Source organism: Cynocephalus volans, chromosome 9 (assembly GCF_027409185.1).
Source record: "Cynocephalus volans isolate mCynVol1 chromosome 9, mCynVol1.pri, whole genome shotgun sequence".
In the NCBI taxonomy this organism is placed as follows: domain Eukaryota; kingdom Metazoa; phylum Chordata; class Mammalia; order Dermoptera; family Cynocephalidae; genus Cynocephalus; species Cynocephalus volans.
The window spans coordinates 129,371,370-129,387,366 of NC_084468.1; the positions used below are offsets into that span (position 1 = coordinate 129,371,370).

General features: G+C 45.6%; 1 protein-coding gene across 1 annotated transcript; it reads left to right on the forward strand.

Annotated features, from left to right (window-relative positions):
- The first annotated feature begins 10,730 nt into the window (after window positions 1-10,730).
- POU4F2 (POU class 4 homeobox 2) lies at window positions 10,731-12,392 on the forward strand. The gene is made up of 2 exons (XM_063108744.1): window positions 10,731-11,012; window positions 11,451-12,392. Exons 1-2 carry the CDS (start codon window positions 10,731-10,733, stop codon window positions 12,390-12,392), a joined length of 1,224 nt encoding a protein of 407 aa, XP_062964814.1.
- Window positions 12,393-15,997: the final 3,605 nt, after the last annotated feature.

The following is a 15,997-nucleotide window of genomic DNA, read 5'->3' on the forward strand; positions in this document are numbered from 1 at the left end:
GATCATATGCTGAGATCTATGCCAATTCATTTCAAAAATGAGAGAATTGCCAGCCCTCATTTTCTGCAGGGATTATTGTTGATATTGTTTGTACTATTAGCTAACATTTATTAAGTGTTTATTATATACAAGGTAATATGCTAAGCCCTTTACAGGCAATATGCCATTTAAACCACTCAGTAACCTGGGGGAAGAATATGCTATTATTATTCACATTTTTCAGAGGGGCAAAGTGAGAACTGGAGTCAATAGCTGGTAGAGCCAGCACAAATTTCCAAGTTTGAAGTCCATGCTTTTGGAAAAAGTACCACAGAATTTGTATACTAAAAGGTCACTGACACCCTGAGAGGGGTAATAATTCTCTAACCAGTAGAGAGTTAATAATTGTAATAATCTTGCCAGAAATTAAGAAATTGTTGTGTGGTAAGAAAATGGATGCAGTAAATGCAACTGCCATTTCCAGAATTTGATGGTGAAGGAAGAGAGACATTGGAAGAAAGAAATTTAAACAGTTATTGTTTTATTTAAATTTTGTGAGCCACACAGCTTGCATATATGTGTAGGGTAAGAAGAGAGGCTGGAGAGGAGAAATTGAAGGTGCCAGAAAGAGAGTAAATTGATAGATCAAATTTTTGAAGGAGGTGAGAGGGTAAGAACTCATAAGCACATGAAAGAATTAATCTGGGGAGGAAGTGAACACTCACGGGAAAATCAAAGGAGATGTTGGGTGAAAACACTGAAAAAAATGATTAGGTGGCAGAAGAGCACTTAAGGGAACATGTGTCAGTAAACTATTTTCTCAGTAAACTGTGAGGTGAGGTTATATGCTTAAAGTCGTGATGGCAGAAATGGAAAATGTTTACAATAGATTCTGTGGGGAATAAAATGGAGAGTCAATTAAAGGTGAATAATAAAGATACTGAGCAGTAAAGAAAATAATGTTAAGGCTGGAATATCAGTCAGGGTTTAGCTGCAAGTAACAGAAACCACTTTATCTATTGTAAGCAGAGATTTAATACAGGTAAATGCTTACAAATCTTTGGAAAAGCTGAAGTAGCAGACTCTAGGCTGAACTTCTGGGAATGACTCCCAGAACTGCAGAGCAGAACTAGCTTGCCAGGAAAGCTGGGAGCTCTACCACAGTCCGAAAGGAGTGGAATAAGGAAGGTGAAACCACAGACTTCAGGAATATGCCATCCTAGCAGCACACAACTGTTGGTTTTCAAAGTACCACTCCACTTAGATTCATACCAATGGAGAACAAATGACCCATACTTCTGCCTCTTGGTCACAGCCAGTACCTGAGCTTTAAGAATCTGGGAAATGTAGTTTTTAGCTTCAAAGGCTCTGCACTACAGCAGGCATACCAGGAGGAGGTTGGAAGGGGTGTGGAGTTCCACGCTACCATATCTGTTACTGATGGATAGCATGAACGTATAGTAAATTACAGCTTAAAGAGAAACTATCTTATTCTTACTCTCTCCAGTGAAATCAGCAGTCTGTGGACAAAAATGGAGAAAATGGGTAGTTTGATATGGGAAAAAATAAAGGAGTAAAGAGATCAGCTTGTCTCACAGGGTCAGTATGGAAGTGACTGGTCATGTGGCCCAGACTAGGTAAGTAGTCAGTGGAGGCCAGGAGAAATCAATAAAATATGAGGTAGGAATATGCAGATAAGCATTATGTTGATAATGCCCACTTTGGCCTTGAAAGCCAAAGAAGGGGTGCAATGAGCATGTGACATCACAAAGTGTGTAGTATTTGTGCTTCGAGGAAGAGAGTCCTTAATATTTTCAAGTACAGAATGGTTGTCATGATGCTAGGGCAAATCGATGTCTCATATGTATATCAGGAAAAACTAGTCAAGGCACAAAGCTATAGCATCTACCAGAGCACATATTAGTTGAACTATGTCTTAGTGATCTATATATACACAGAAAGAAGATCAAGAAAAAATGAAACAATAACACATATTTGGGTACAAATATTATAATTCTATGTTTGATTCACACACTTCTGTATATGTAAGATTTATAGGCAAATCATAGGCCATATATAAAATTTCAAGAAAGAATAAATGTTCAAAGGTGAGTTTATTGTCATTGTTGCTGTAATGTACTTCTGTTGCAGTAAAAAATATCAAGTGTATGCCTACAAGGAATTTAACATGTTTTATGTACTCAATTCATATTTATATAGCTAAGAAGTACTTATAATCTTTGCAGTCAACCTATTAGCATTTCTCCTTAGGTTTTTCTGTTTCCTACAAAAGGCATGCTGTTTTGTTTCTAACTCATCTGGGGATGGGGAAGGAAGGAAGGAGACTTCAGATTCTTTAGATGCATGAGATTTGACATGGGCTGTAGGTCTCCACTTCCTGGTGGCTTCCCAGCAGATGCCTTAGCCATGACTTCATTGAATTCCAGTTGTATGTCTGCAAATCATTCCTTTTGTAAGATTTCCCTTTATCTCTGAAAAGAGGCATCGAAGTTTGCTTTCCGCCAGGCTGCTTTGATTTCCTCCTGGTGCCTCGAACAAACGTCAACAGAGTACTCTAGGGGCAGTCCCATGTGTCTCTCAAACAAAATAGAAAAGAATATGCAGTAAAAATCAGAATAGACTCACTGTATCTTCTTCCCAACACCTTTTTAAAGGTCTAGTGTATGACTAAATGTTTACTGCATGATTATATGCAGAATACTGCTCTATAGTCTTTGGACATTGAAAAATACATACTGGAAATGATAAACCCAATTTAGGTAACAGAAAAATGCACATTAAAAAAAAACACTGGAGCACAACTCTTTGCTGAGGAGTACAAGAAAAGGCTTGATGATGAGTCCTTAAAAGGTGATTAATCTTTAAAAAGTGATCACACAGAGAAAGGCAACAAACTGCTACCTTTAGAGGGTCATTGCTTTGTGAAATCCTCATGGGATGGAATTGTCCAACCAAAATCTGTTACAGAGCCATGTATCTCTTAGGCACCTATAAATATTTGTCAAAGAGGATAGTAGACAAACCACCTGGTGCCACTGATCCTTAGAACTTGATAAGGTCTATATTGTTATTGCTCAAGAGATTTCTATTGTATAAACTCTAAGACTCAGTGTATATGCTGATGGAAGATTCAGGTCCAAGCTAGCTCCGAGAATAAAAATATGCAGGTGGAGGAAACAAGGAAACTCGTCTCCTTTGACAAATGCACGGTCCTTGGTTAACTTCTCATTAGCAGTCTGCTCACATCTCATTCCCATTAAGAGTATTCCGTTTTCTTTGTCTAAAGTGTTGAGTGGTTATGAATAGTAAGGATAGACTATCTGTAATTATTTTTTAATTATTAATGGTTTTGTTAGATCCTTTCACTTTTACATTACATTTCTGTTAATGTAAGTTAAATCAAAATGTACTTCAGTTTCCAAGCTGTTCCCCAATGTATTTTTCATTCTTTCATAACATTACTTCAGATTTCTATGAGGTGTCTATGAAAAAGCTTGCATTTCTGGAGTCACCCTCACCATGCTAATGGATTCAGGTAATGTTCAGTTATAGAAATCCACTGGCCACAGCATTAGTCATCACCAAATTTCTAAATTCTCAGTGGTGCCCAATGTCAGAGTCATGACATGTATACAAAAGTCTTTTGATCTTAGCCAGCATCTTTAAGCTGAATACAGGAGCATATAGTTTACAAAGTGCCCCCCAGATGAGAGGTCGTTAACACTTTATGAGTATAAAGATTCTCAGTCAATTAGAAACTAAAGGAGAAGAGAAAATGAGTGAATTTAAAAGGAGCAGATATCAGAGGAAGAAAGTCATGTCCAGGGTTTGTGGTCCAGCTAAGTACCTTGAGGAATAGTTTGGTCAGAACAAATTCTTAGTACTTTGTCATTAGGAAGATAATGACACTTAAGAAAAAAAAAAAAAAAACTTTCCTGGAGAGAAGGAAAAAGTCCAGCTCTTTATCAATTTTTCCATCATCAGCAGAGTGGCACATTTTGATGGTGTGCTTTTTACTCAAAAAGGTAGTCCTGGCTTGTATTTACTAAAATGACTGTATTCAACGCTAGTATTAACACAAATTATTATTAGTAGTATTCAAACAAATTCACACGATAGCCCTAGTGAGCAAAAAGACAAAGTAAGATGGGTGAGATTTTTAATTATTTAACTACACACAATACTCAGCCCCAGGGATTCTTGTATCGTGACAGTTGGTGACATGTGAAAAGGAATTTTACTAGATCGACTCTGAGGAATGGCAAGAGGTAGGAGCCTAATGCAAGACAAAACTTCTGGGCCGGGGTGGGGGCAGCGAACCTCAAGGAACCGTCTCAGGGAGCCAGATCTTAGACAAAAGTGTAGAGTTAACATACACTGCACCGAACACAAAAGCTACCAAAAATGACTGGATAAATTATGCAGAGGGATTTCTGGATTTCTTTCAAGTAATTAAGTTTCGATTTCTTGCATTTATTTTAGTTCCAGGAAGCGCAAGGCGCCATGGATTGCAAACGTCTTCATTGATTGTTCCAATGCTGTAAGTTTGATTTCGTGACTGGACTTATCTCTAAGAAGAGGTAAACACACGTACCAAGAAAATTCACTGCGAAAAAATGTAACCGTTTCGTGGGACAAGTAAAGAGAGGGGGGCCTGCTTGTGGATGAAACACGGAGGTCTGACCTCCACCCCAGCGTGGCTCGGGGAAGTGGAGGGGAGGAGCATGTATGCGCGTCTGAGTGAGTGTTAGCACGTGTGTGTCTGCCTGCGTGCGTGTGTGAGCACGAGTGTGTGTCCGTGTGTAAATGTGTGGATTCGCGCCCCTGCGCTCTGGAGAGTGCAGAGTTGGACACCGCGTACTTGAGTTCTTTCCCTTGGCAGATTTTAGTTTCTCGGACTATTTTGCGATTGCTCCCAATGTTAGACGACACTGGCAGGTCCAATCAGCTGCCCCTGCGAGTGGGTTTCTGGCCACACTCAGCCTCAGCAACCCCACCAGGCAGAATCGTGAGGGCGTCTAGGAGCCTCGCAGACATCCAGAGGGCCAGGGGCTGGCTGCGTCCCGAGTCCCCCTCCTCCCAGTCTGCTTTCTTTGGAACTGAGCTCTGCCCTCTTCCCTCCACCAGGAAAAGAGGGAACCGTTGCTTTCCTTTCTAACGTGCTTCCTCTCCTTCCCTTGACACCTGAGTCGCCGCTTTCCTGTGTCCATAATTACCTATTGAGCCCCACGCGACCAGAGGCCCCTGGCCTAGGCGCAAGTCGTTCACAACCCTCAGAGCTTGCCCTCTAGAGCGACAGTAGCCACTTGCTTTTGTTCCCTCCTCCCCCTTAGCTCTGCCTGGCTTTGATGAGAGGGAGGGAGGTTGTGAGCCTGAATTTCGATCTAGAAGGGCCTGGGAACTGCTGGATGTGGAGATTTCTGGAGACACTTGCTGACTGCTTGCACTGGGAAGTTGGGAGTGAGAGTTAGCCAGGAAGGAATTGAGAGGAGGCCATGCCCTGGGGCATACGAGGCACCTGACACCTTTGGGTGAAAGAAGAGCTCCTTTGAACCTCTAATCTAGGGGGATTTAGGGATCACTGCTCACGGGGAGCCAGTGGAGAGGGAAAGTTAGAGACAAACACAGAGGTAGTGGTGGACATACTTGGAAGAGGAAAGATATTTGAGCAAAATGCACCGATGATTCCTGGAACACAGCCCCCTTTCTCAACGCTTAAGCCCAGGGATACCCTCCTTCCCCAGCACTTTGCTCTATGGCCAGATTCCTGGGAGCCCCCAGATGTCTCAGTTTCAGGGATAATTCCCTCCTTCCTCTTCTTTTTTCTTCCCTGGGGTTTATTCCCTCCTCCGCTTCTGCCTCAAGCCACAGAGTCCAGAGAGAGCTCGGGGCATTCATCTTCTATTCAGAAGCAGATTCTATCCGAAGCAGATTGGTTGACTTGAAATCCCTATAACTGAAAATGGGATGGGGGAATCCATGCTCTCTCTCTTTCCTCCCCCAGCCCCTGTCTACCCGAGATTGAAATGGTGTGCAAAGAGGGCCAGATCTGTCTTTTAAGAAATCTTTCTTGTAGTCCAATTTAATTCTGTTTGAAATACAAAGAAATCACGCTGCCCTTAATAGATTAAAATTTAATAAAACACATTAGGTCCGGTAAAATATGAATGCACTGCTTAAAATTTTAATAGTAAATTAGGACCCAGATACAAGGAAAAGACAGTGATTCCTTCTCTAAGGATGGTTTTGGCCAAGGGATGATTTTGGGGTGGGGGGGTGACTGCTGCAGGGACCCGCTGCCTGGAAGCCTCAGTGGAACCTCCAGGGACTCCTCCTTGTCTGGAGAAAGACTGTTCACATCTGTACACACCTGCCAGCAGACAGGACAGAGCTATTGTCAAACAAAGAGGTTTGGTGAGAAGAAAGGCACTCCTTCTGTAGTCACCTGGTTGATCCATTTTCCACCTCGTTGCTTTTAAAAATCCACTTCACTTTCCATTTACTAGGTAAGTTTGTGCACATGTGGATAGGAGCTCAGGCATACAAAGATATGTTGAGATCTTAGGAAGCAGGTTTCAAATTTTGGGCCATTTGCTTCCACCCCTTGGGTTTACTGCCAACTTTTCATTTGCCTAGATGGCCCCTGTTAACTTGGGGACTGGAGTCTTTCTTCCTCAAACAGCAGCTTCCACACTTGCTGGAGCACTTTGCAGCAATGCCTGTGGGCAAAACCGAAATGGCTTTTATTGTTATCACTGCAACATGTTGGTATTCTGGACACACTGAAAGGAGAGATTGCAAGATTGCAAGTCTTGGTGATGAAGGAAGAATCACATTTTCCTCTAATGCAAAACAATCACTGCTGTTCATTTTTCACTTTGAGGGGGAAAAGGACTCTTTGATTTGACTTTTAAAAATGTATGTGTTTTCTAGGGGGAAGGAAATACAGGTGAATAAACTCATGAATTACTCTACAACTACACATTAATTTACCTTACCTTTATCATGGTAGATAATAAGGGCTCCTTTTTTTACATGCTGGAATTAGGGATAACACTGAGAAATATCTGAGAGATGTAAAAAGTTATAGTAAGATTAACTTAATGCTATATGGATTTTGGTCATCAGAAAAATATTCTCATGGGAATTTTCTTGCTTAAAATAGTTTTAGTCAATAATTTCCATATCAAACAAAGTTTGTCCAGTCATTCCAACAGTGCCCTCTCTTTTTCATGAATTTATTATACTACCTTATGTACCATATGAAGTGGTGACAAGTGTTTAGCATTTTGGAGATCAGTTGTCAGTTGCTATTAAAATCAAGATTAATTCGTATTAACGATATGCATTTCTCAATACTCCCAGGTGACAACATACATTAAAACAACGATTGCAACTAATTAAGCTCATTGAAGGGGGAGGGGACAGGGAGAGGTTCAAAACACCCCAAATATTTGATTTTGCAATTCAAGTTCAGCAGACTGTTGCCACAATAATGCTTGGGAAACTCCTCAGGGTTGCTTTTTGCTTTACATCTAATTAGGCACCTAATGAAAGAGAAGAATTTTTTCCCCATGTGGTTTTTCTCCTTGAGATTCTTGTGCCTTTATCTAAACACATAAACACACTATTTAGGAGTTGCAATAACCCAAAGTTTCTCCTATGATTCACTTATTATCATAACCTGGCGGAACTAGGTAGATGAGGACATTTATATTCCAGTTATTTCTGTCCTCCACTCTCACTTTGGCCCTTTAGTCTTTACACAGTCTTGACAGAAAACACACCCCAAATATTTTTTATGGATTTTTATCAGGCTTTAGAGAGGCTCAACAGTTTATACTAATTAGACCATCCAAAGCCTTTTGGAGATTAAACAAATTGGACAACCCTTGTTAATTAAAACATAATTTGAAGTTTGAAATTATATCGCTGATGAAGTCTAATTAGTATGACGATATGTTAATGGACCAGTGAAACACAGCAGCAGTAGTTTTGGCATGAACCTCTCCAAGGCTTGCACAAAAATCCTCCCCTCTGTACCGACATTAATAAAAGATTTCTACAGACTTCAGCCTTTCCACGATGACATACAATTTATAGTACACACAATGCATTAGCCCATAGTGCTGCTCAATTTTTTCACTATTATGAAAACTAATAAATTCGTCAAGCTGAATTAAGCATACAAATCAGATGAGGCATAGCAGATTACACAGTGAAGCGCGGTGTCTCCCGAGCCAAAATGAAATTTCAATCTAATAATTCCTTCCTGGCCCAGTCATAATTTGTTTAGAGATGTTGTTCTACTTCTTTCAAAGCGCTATTCGCACCATAATTAAATGATACTCAAGCTTTTAACTTTGATTTATTTCATTTCTCGAAGCTTGAGACAGTGGGAGCTGAACAATGTCATTTTTAAAATTTCCTTTAAAATTACCCTGGCTGTTGTCGAGGTAGAAATTCAACACCTAAGCACTTACTTGAACCGTCCTGCACAAGCCACATTCATTCATGTCAACACCCCCTCTCCCAGTCCCATGTCCGGGTTTCTCCGGGCTCACAATCGGGAGCACTGCTCACAGGAATCCCCTTGGCTACTCTGCGTTATTTCCCTCCACACAAGGCAAGAGAAAGTCGAGCCCGAGAAAGCGCAGGAAAGCCGGAGAGAGTTAAGGACCATGGACAGAGCCCGCCGCACGCTCATTGCAGCCGCCTTCCCGAGGATAGCGCTCCCAAGCAGAACCCGCCATTCCGCCCAGCTAAGGTTAGGGGTGGACAGGTGGCCCCCTACTTGCCGCCGCCGCGGGGCTTCTGGGCGCTGACCACCCGAGGGTCCCCCTTTCCACTCTCCTTCCCTCTCTTTTTTGTCCCAGCGAGCGTCAGCGCCTCTCAGGCCTACCGCCTGCTCTCGCACCTGCTCGCCTTCCCCAGGCGCCCAGTGCCTGCACCTGCTCCCGGTCACCCCCGTCCGGGTCGGGCCACCCGCGAGTTCCTGCGTCCGGGCCGCGGGTTCGTCTCACTCTCCGCTCCACCCCGCTCCTGCCGCGCTCTGGGGAGGTGGCAGCAGCCCCCAACACCGCGGGAAGTGGAGAGAAGACGGGAACTAAGAGAGAGAGAGAGGCGAGGTGTTCGTGCATGTGCGTGGGTATGTGTGCGCTTGTGTGTGTGTGTGCAGATGTTGTCTTCTTTTGCAACTGGAACTAAAAGTGTGTGTCCACTTCTAGGAAAAGTGGTCCGCACTAGGACAAAAGTGTGAGCCAAGTGTCGGCTAAAAATAGGCTCTCTCCGCGCTGAGCCGCTGTGGAAATGAAGATAAGTGGGGCTCGTGCCAGTCCCCGAGGGTGTGTGTGTGTGTGTGTGTGTGTGTGTGTGTGTGTGTGTGTGTGTGTGTGTGTGTGTGTTGGGGGGGCCGGTATTCGCAGCACACGCGCTCTGTAATTTCTGGCCCTCCTTTCCCCTCTGTCAGTTGCCCCTGCTTCTTTTGATTGTGACTAATGAAGAATAATAAATCCAGTGGCGAGGTTTGCCAGTGGATCCTCCCAAGACCCAGCTCACACTGTACTGGATACAGGGAGGAGGAGGAGGAAGATCGGGAGGAAGAGAAAAGGGGGACAAGAGGAGTGGGGGTGGGGGTGGGGGGAGCACGCGGGGGGGGGGGTCGCATGCGCACAGGCTACCCAAGCTGGCTCCCCGGCTGTCCAATCCGCTGAGAGCTGCGAGAAATCGAGTGAGAGAAAGCTCTGCAGCCCCACCGACCCCATGTCTCTTCGGCACCAGGCACCCGCCGGGCCGAGGGGGTGCGGAGCCGAGCGCCGACCTCGGAGCGCATCAGGGCGGGAGCTCAGAGCAGCGCGTAGGACCTGGGCTGTCCTTAGGGGTGGTCGGGAGCCGGGAATCAGGGTCAATAGAGCTGCCGGGAGGGGCGGGGCGAGTGGGGGCGGAGGCCTGGAACTTAGTGGTAAGCAGGAGGCGGGGGCGGAGGGAGCAGGGTAAGAGGCGTTCGAAGTAGTGCAGGGAAAAATCCGCCCAAGGCCGGCTCGGGCCGCAACTTTACTTGGGAGTTTCTCTCCTGACAAGGCGGAGACCGGCAGAAGCAGCAGGAGGGCCTGGAGGTGCGCCCTTAGGTAGGCACTGCCTGGCGACTGGAGTGCGGACCCGGCCAGTCGGGTGGGTTGAGCAGGGGCGCGAAAGTGTGTAGGGGCTGGAGGCGGGGAGAGGGGGGCGCCGCGAAGAGGCGGCGACATCTGAGCACCGGCGGGGGGCAGGAAGGGGAGGCTGCGAGTGCGGTGGGGGAGCGGGAGGCAGGTGCGGGGAGAGCAGAAAGGACCCGAGCCTGGGGTGAGCAAAGAGGCAGAAGGGGCGACGCTGGAAACCTAGCAGGAGCCGGCGCTTCCTGGCAAGGGAGGGCGGGGGCGCGCGGGAGGCGGGGGCGCGGGGGCAGGCGTGGGGCGAGGGGAGTATAACTCGGCTGCCGCGAGGAGCCGGGGCGGTTTCGGGCGCCAAGGTCTGCAGCCAGCGCCAAACGGAGCCCGGCATCCGCTCAGACTGACGGCGAGGCGGCGGAGGAGCGCGTTGTGCGGACCAGGCGGGCAGAGCCGGGAGGTGGCGGCGGGTGAGCGCAGCTCAGCACAGCCCTTCCTCCCGCTCCGGCCCGGCACTTCTCTGGAGGCTCCAGGCAGCCGGGGTCAGCGAGTGCGCTGCGGCCGAGCGCCCCGGCGGGCGGGAAGATGATGATGATGTCCCTGAACAGCAAGCAGGCGTTCAGCATGCCGCACGGCGGCAGCCTGCACGTGGAGCCCAAGTACTCGGCACTGCACAGCGCCTCTCCCGGCTCCTCGGCAGCCGCGGCGCCCTCGGCCAGCTCCCCCAGCAGCTCCAGCAATGCTGGCGGCGGCGGCGGCGGCGGTGGCGGCGGAGGCCGGAGCAGTAGCTCCAGCAGCAGTGGCAGCAGCGGCGGAGGCAGCGGGGGCTCGGAGGCGATGCGGAGAGCTTGTCTTCCAACCCCACCGGTGCGTATTTCTGCATAATCACCGCTTAAAGGCACATCTTGACAGCCCCCTTTATCTGCTTGATGTTTTTTTCATGTCTGCACAGCAAATCACCCTACACCTCCAACCAATATCCCCCCCCCCTTAAGTATTCAGCGGGTCTTGCCTTTCGTATTAATTTTTATGACCTGGGATGTTGCCTGTGCGCGTGTTGTGTTGTGTTGTGTTGTGTCTGCAGACTCACTTTCTTCCTCCTGCACTCTCGGCTTCTCTTGGTGGCTTCCCTCTTCTCTTCCTCACCTCCTATTTCCAGGATTATCATTAGTATTATTATTATTTTAACGTTCTGGGAATGCTGTAGGCGCGGCGGCGGTGTCGAGCGCTGGGCCCGGGGTTTCCGGAGAGAACGCGCACAATTCCCTGCTGAGCGTAATGTGTGCCTTCTACTTGCAATTGCAGAGCAATATATTCGGCGGGCTGGATGAGAGTCTGCTGGCCCGCGCCGAGGCTCTGGCGGCGGTGGACATCGTCTCCCAGAGCAAGAGCCACCAGCACCATCCGCCCCACCACAGCCCCTTCAAGCCGGACGCCACGTACCACACCATGAACACCATCCCGTGCACGTCAGCCGCCTCTTCTTCGTCGGTGCCCATCTCGCACCCTTCCGCGCTGGCGGGCACCCACCACCACCACCACCATCACCACCACCACCACCATCAGCCGCACCAGGCACTCGAGGGCGAGCTGCTGGAGCACCTGAGTCCCGGGCTGGCCCTGGGCGCCATGGCGGGCCCCGACGGCGCCGTGGTGTCCACGCCGGCTCACGCGCCGCACATGGCCACCATGAACCCCATGCACCAAGCCGCGCTCAGCATGGCCCACGCGCACGGGCTGCCCTCGCATATGGGCTGCATGAGCGACGTGGACGCTGACCCGCGGGACCTGGAGGCGTTCGCCGAGCGCTTCAAGCAGCGACGCATCAAGCTGGGGGTGACCCAGGCGGATGTGGGCTCAGCGCTGGCCAACCTCAAGATCCCTGGCGTGGGCTCGCTTAGCCAGAGCACCATCTGTAGGTTCGAGTCCCTCACGCTGTCACACAACAACATGATCGCGCTCAAACCCATCCTGCAGGCGTGGCTCGAAGAGGCCGAGAAGTCCCACCGCGAGAAGCTCACCAAGCCTGAGCTCTTCAACGGCGCAGAGAAGAAGCGCAAGCGCACGTCCATCGCTGCGCCGGAGAAGCGCTCGCTTGAAGCGTACTTTGCTATCCAGCCGCGGCCCTCCTCCGAGAAGATCGCAGCCATCGCGGAGAAGCTGGACCTTAAGAAAAACGTGGTGCGCGTCTGGTTCTGCAACCAGAGGCAGAAACAGAAAAGAATGAAATATTCCGCCGGCATTTAGGAGACCCTTGGCCTCTCCAGGGACGGCCCCCTCTGCATCCCCTCTTTCCCTTCCCTGTCTTTCCTGCCTCTTTTCTTTCCACTTTTGGCGACCAGAAACAGCTCCGGTAAATGTGAATTCAGAGAAACCGAGGGTTGCAGAGGGAGCGAACAAGCGAGCAACTGAGCCCAAACCGGTGAGAAAGTGAAGCGGTTTCTCCAAGGAAAGAAACACAAAACATGGGATCCGTCAAGTTGTAGCAAAGTTGTCCCGTTTAACTCCACCCTGGCTTCTTCAGAGGACGAGTGGAGCTGGCTGTTTGCAGGAAGGCAGACGAGACAGCCTCTTAAAAGTCCACAAGAATAATCAAGTAAGATTCGTTTTTATTCTTACAGACATCACCCTTGTTCAAGTTTAAAAGTACACTTTACAGCTATTTTTCAGAAGCAGAAATTGATTCATGATTGAAACTTTAAACTAGAGTTGATGCTTAATGTGAGAGACATCTCTAAAGTATTTTCAATTTAAAAAAAAAAGATGGCAGATTTTCTGCATTTACACTGTATATTATATATATATTTTTATTGTGGTTCTTACCCCCTTTGCTGAAGTGTTAATGCTTAAGAAAGGAGTTGCGCCTGCTGTGTTCACTGATCTTGAAAGCTCTTACTAGATTATTGACGAACAACCCTCTGTAAATTATTAATTTCTCTCTCTAGCAACTTAATTTTGTGCACATTCTAATTAATTAAACTTCTTTAGACTGAAAACATGGGGGAAACGTGTAGCTAGTGACATTCAAAAATTTTTGTTGGAGGAGTTTACTGAGTTTTTACAGTTTTCCTCTTATACTGTGTTCCTTTTGGCCTATTTGTATATTCTCACTTTGAACGAAGATGGTTTTTTCGTTGTTTTTATTGGTAGTGTTCTGATTTGTGAGTCAACACTCAGTAATGGATGTCTTAATCGTGTAGACCTAATTCACTGTCCGAAGTATTATTTACTTCGTTACATATTTAATGAGGATTCCCACATTGTCTTCACTACACATGCGCTCTCTCACCCTTACACACACGCGCGCACGCGCGCGCACACACACACACACACACACACACACACCTCTAACGGAAGAGAAAAAAGCAGCTGAAACCATGACTGATGCATCATTTTCTAGCTCTGGGTGCATTTGCACTCGATGTTGGCCCTCCAGATCCTAAGATTTCACCAAGGTATTTCAATCTTCCAGTTGTTGGCTACATTTTAACATTTATAGGAATCCTTCAGTTTTTCCTTTTGGAGGTTTGTTTGTAGAGAAACTAATTTGAACTATAAGAAAGACAGTGCACTGCTTGTAAATTCACATTGTTTGGTAGAATTGTTTTGGAACAAAAAATTTAGGTACATGTTGACTGGTACCTTATCTACTGTAAATATTTCATTCAAAATGATGCACATATAGATATATTCTTACAAATTTTGCTGTATTGCTATTCCATCTGAGGCTCTCCAAAGTCTTGAGTTCTGTATATGACCTGGTTTCTTGTTTTTGTTAATAGATGGTTTATTTACTATGGTAATGTATTAAGTTATTTTTTGGTGTTGTTTGTCTTTCACTGAAGAGATGATTTTAATGTTTTATTGGCAAAGTATGCTGCTTTTTCCATTAAAATATGCTATTAAAATTAAATGGCTTTTAAAATGTGATGTTGTTTTAATTATTTATGTGGGAATTATTTTTGTGGGAGGTTTTTAAAGGCAGAAGCACATTTTGATGGTTCATTAGGGAGTGGTTGTTATCAAAGTATGGCTGGGACTTAGTAGAGGTGTTTCTCCGGAAAAGTACATTTAAAGTATAATAAAAGGGTTTATTACAGCTTTTTTAATAGTCATAGCTAATCTCACACGGTGCTTTGATTTTCTTACCAGATGAAATCATGATATTCGACTCCAAATACTTCCTTTGGAGTCCTTTCTCCAGATCTGCAATGATTCTGCAAAAAGAGTCTTTGCAAACAGAGATATTGGATGGAAACATTTTCACCCATTCCCTCCTATCTGCCAGGGGTAAAAGGAAGAAAGGAACTCCACTCGTTTTTCAGCAGCACTGGGAGACTGGGTGTGGCAAGAGCCAAGGCCTGGTTGTAGTAGTAGAGCACCCTGGTTGAGGCCCAGGTACTGGCCTACCATAGTTCTCAGTTCAGTCACCACTCCTAGAGGGCAAAGATCCAAGCCAGAGCAGTAAGCATCTGGGTTGCTGTCTTACAAATAAGGGAAACCTCTCTCTCTCTCTCTCTCTCTCTCTCTCTCTCTCTATCTATCTATCTATCTATCTATCTATCTATCTATCTGTCTATCTTTTCATTTTCCATAACCTTTAAGGAAACTCACATTGCTGCAATAGGCAGAATGGGGCTGATGAAGAAATTCTGAGTTGTTAGAAGGAGCAAATGTTTGCCCCCTTCTGTGACTCACCCTAACAACAGAGTTGTTGGAAGTCTGTCAAACACTGGTCTAGCACTGGCGTAAGAAAATTCTGCCCATTTAAGACAGACATTTCTTTATCTGATCCTAGTTTAAAGACACTTTTCCACCCATTTTAACTATTTTCACTGCCTTCAAGAGTTGAGCAACATATTAGGTTTTCAAAGTTTTTTTTCCACTACGGCTCTGAGTTAGATATTTATATTGTTAATATCTCACACTGTTAATTAGTGTGAGACATCATATTAATCTTTAGATCAAACTAGAGGAAGGAACCAGGTCATCCTCCAGGAGAACTTCTTGTAACCTGAGCTGTGACCCTTCTGATATGGAGCTGCCTTGGGATGTTTCTTATTTTGGAGATGAGGTCAGGAAATATCCCACGAGTTAATAAAAATTGTTATAGTGGCTCTAGTTGGGATTAAATGTTGGAAAACGATTATAATTTCCAAATGTAAGAGTTGTGAAAGTTGGATGGAGAACGGGTGGAGGGAACTCTTTTTCTATAACTGAAATAAGAAAGACACCTGAAGAAACAAAACGTAACTGTCCATTTAGAAATTATGAAATACTTTGCACAGATGCCTAAGAAAACATTTAAACTTGTAGCAATTTAAAAGAAAGAATTGTGAATTCAAGTATAATGATATTGATGGTTTGATTTTATTTCTATATTTTGGAGGCTGAAAGTTCTTTCTTCAGTTTCCCTCCCTGTTCTTAGATTCAATTTCCCTCAGAGTCTTTCCAAACAGCCAATGTCATTATGTTGAGTACTGGTTTCAGCACCATGGATAGCGACCACACGACAGCCCTATTTGGACACAGGTTTGACCAAGCACTTCTAGTCAGCTAGAGAACTTTCTGCTTGCTTACTTTTTCCAGAGTGGAGAAAATGAATGGAATGGATTGAATGTGTAATATATTAGGCTTGCATATCTAGGATTAAAATGATCTTCAATAAATAATACTTTCCCTTTCCTGTACATGTTTTTTTATTGAAGGGGCTAGGGTATGAAAGTTAAGAGAAAGGGGAGTTAGTTGGAGGAAAGACAGACAGGTGTACTTGTGTCTTATTCCGACAAATGGCATCTTTCAATAAAGAGAGAAATTCTGTAAAAGTAGTAGAAATCGAGAAATACATTGAA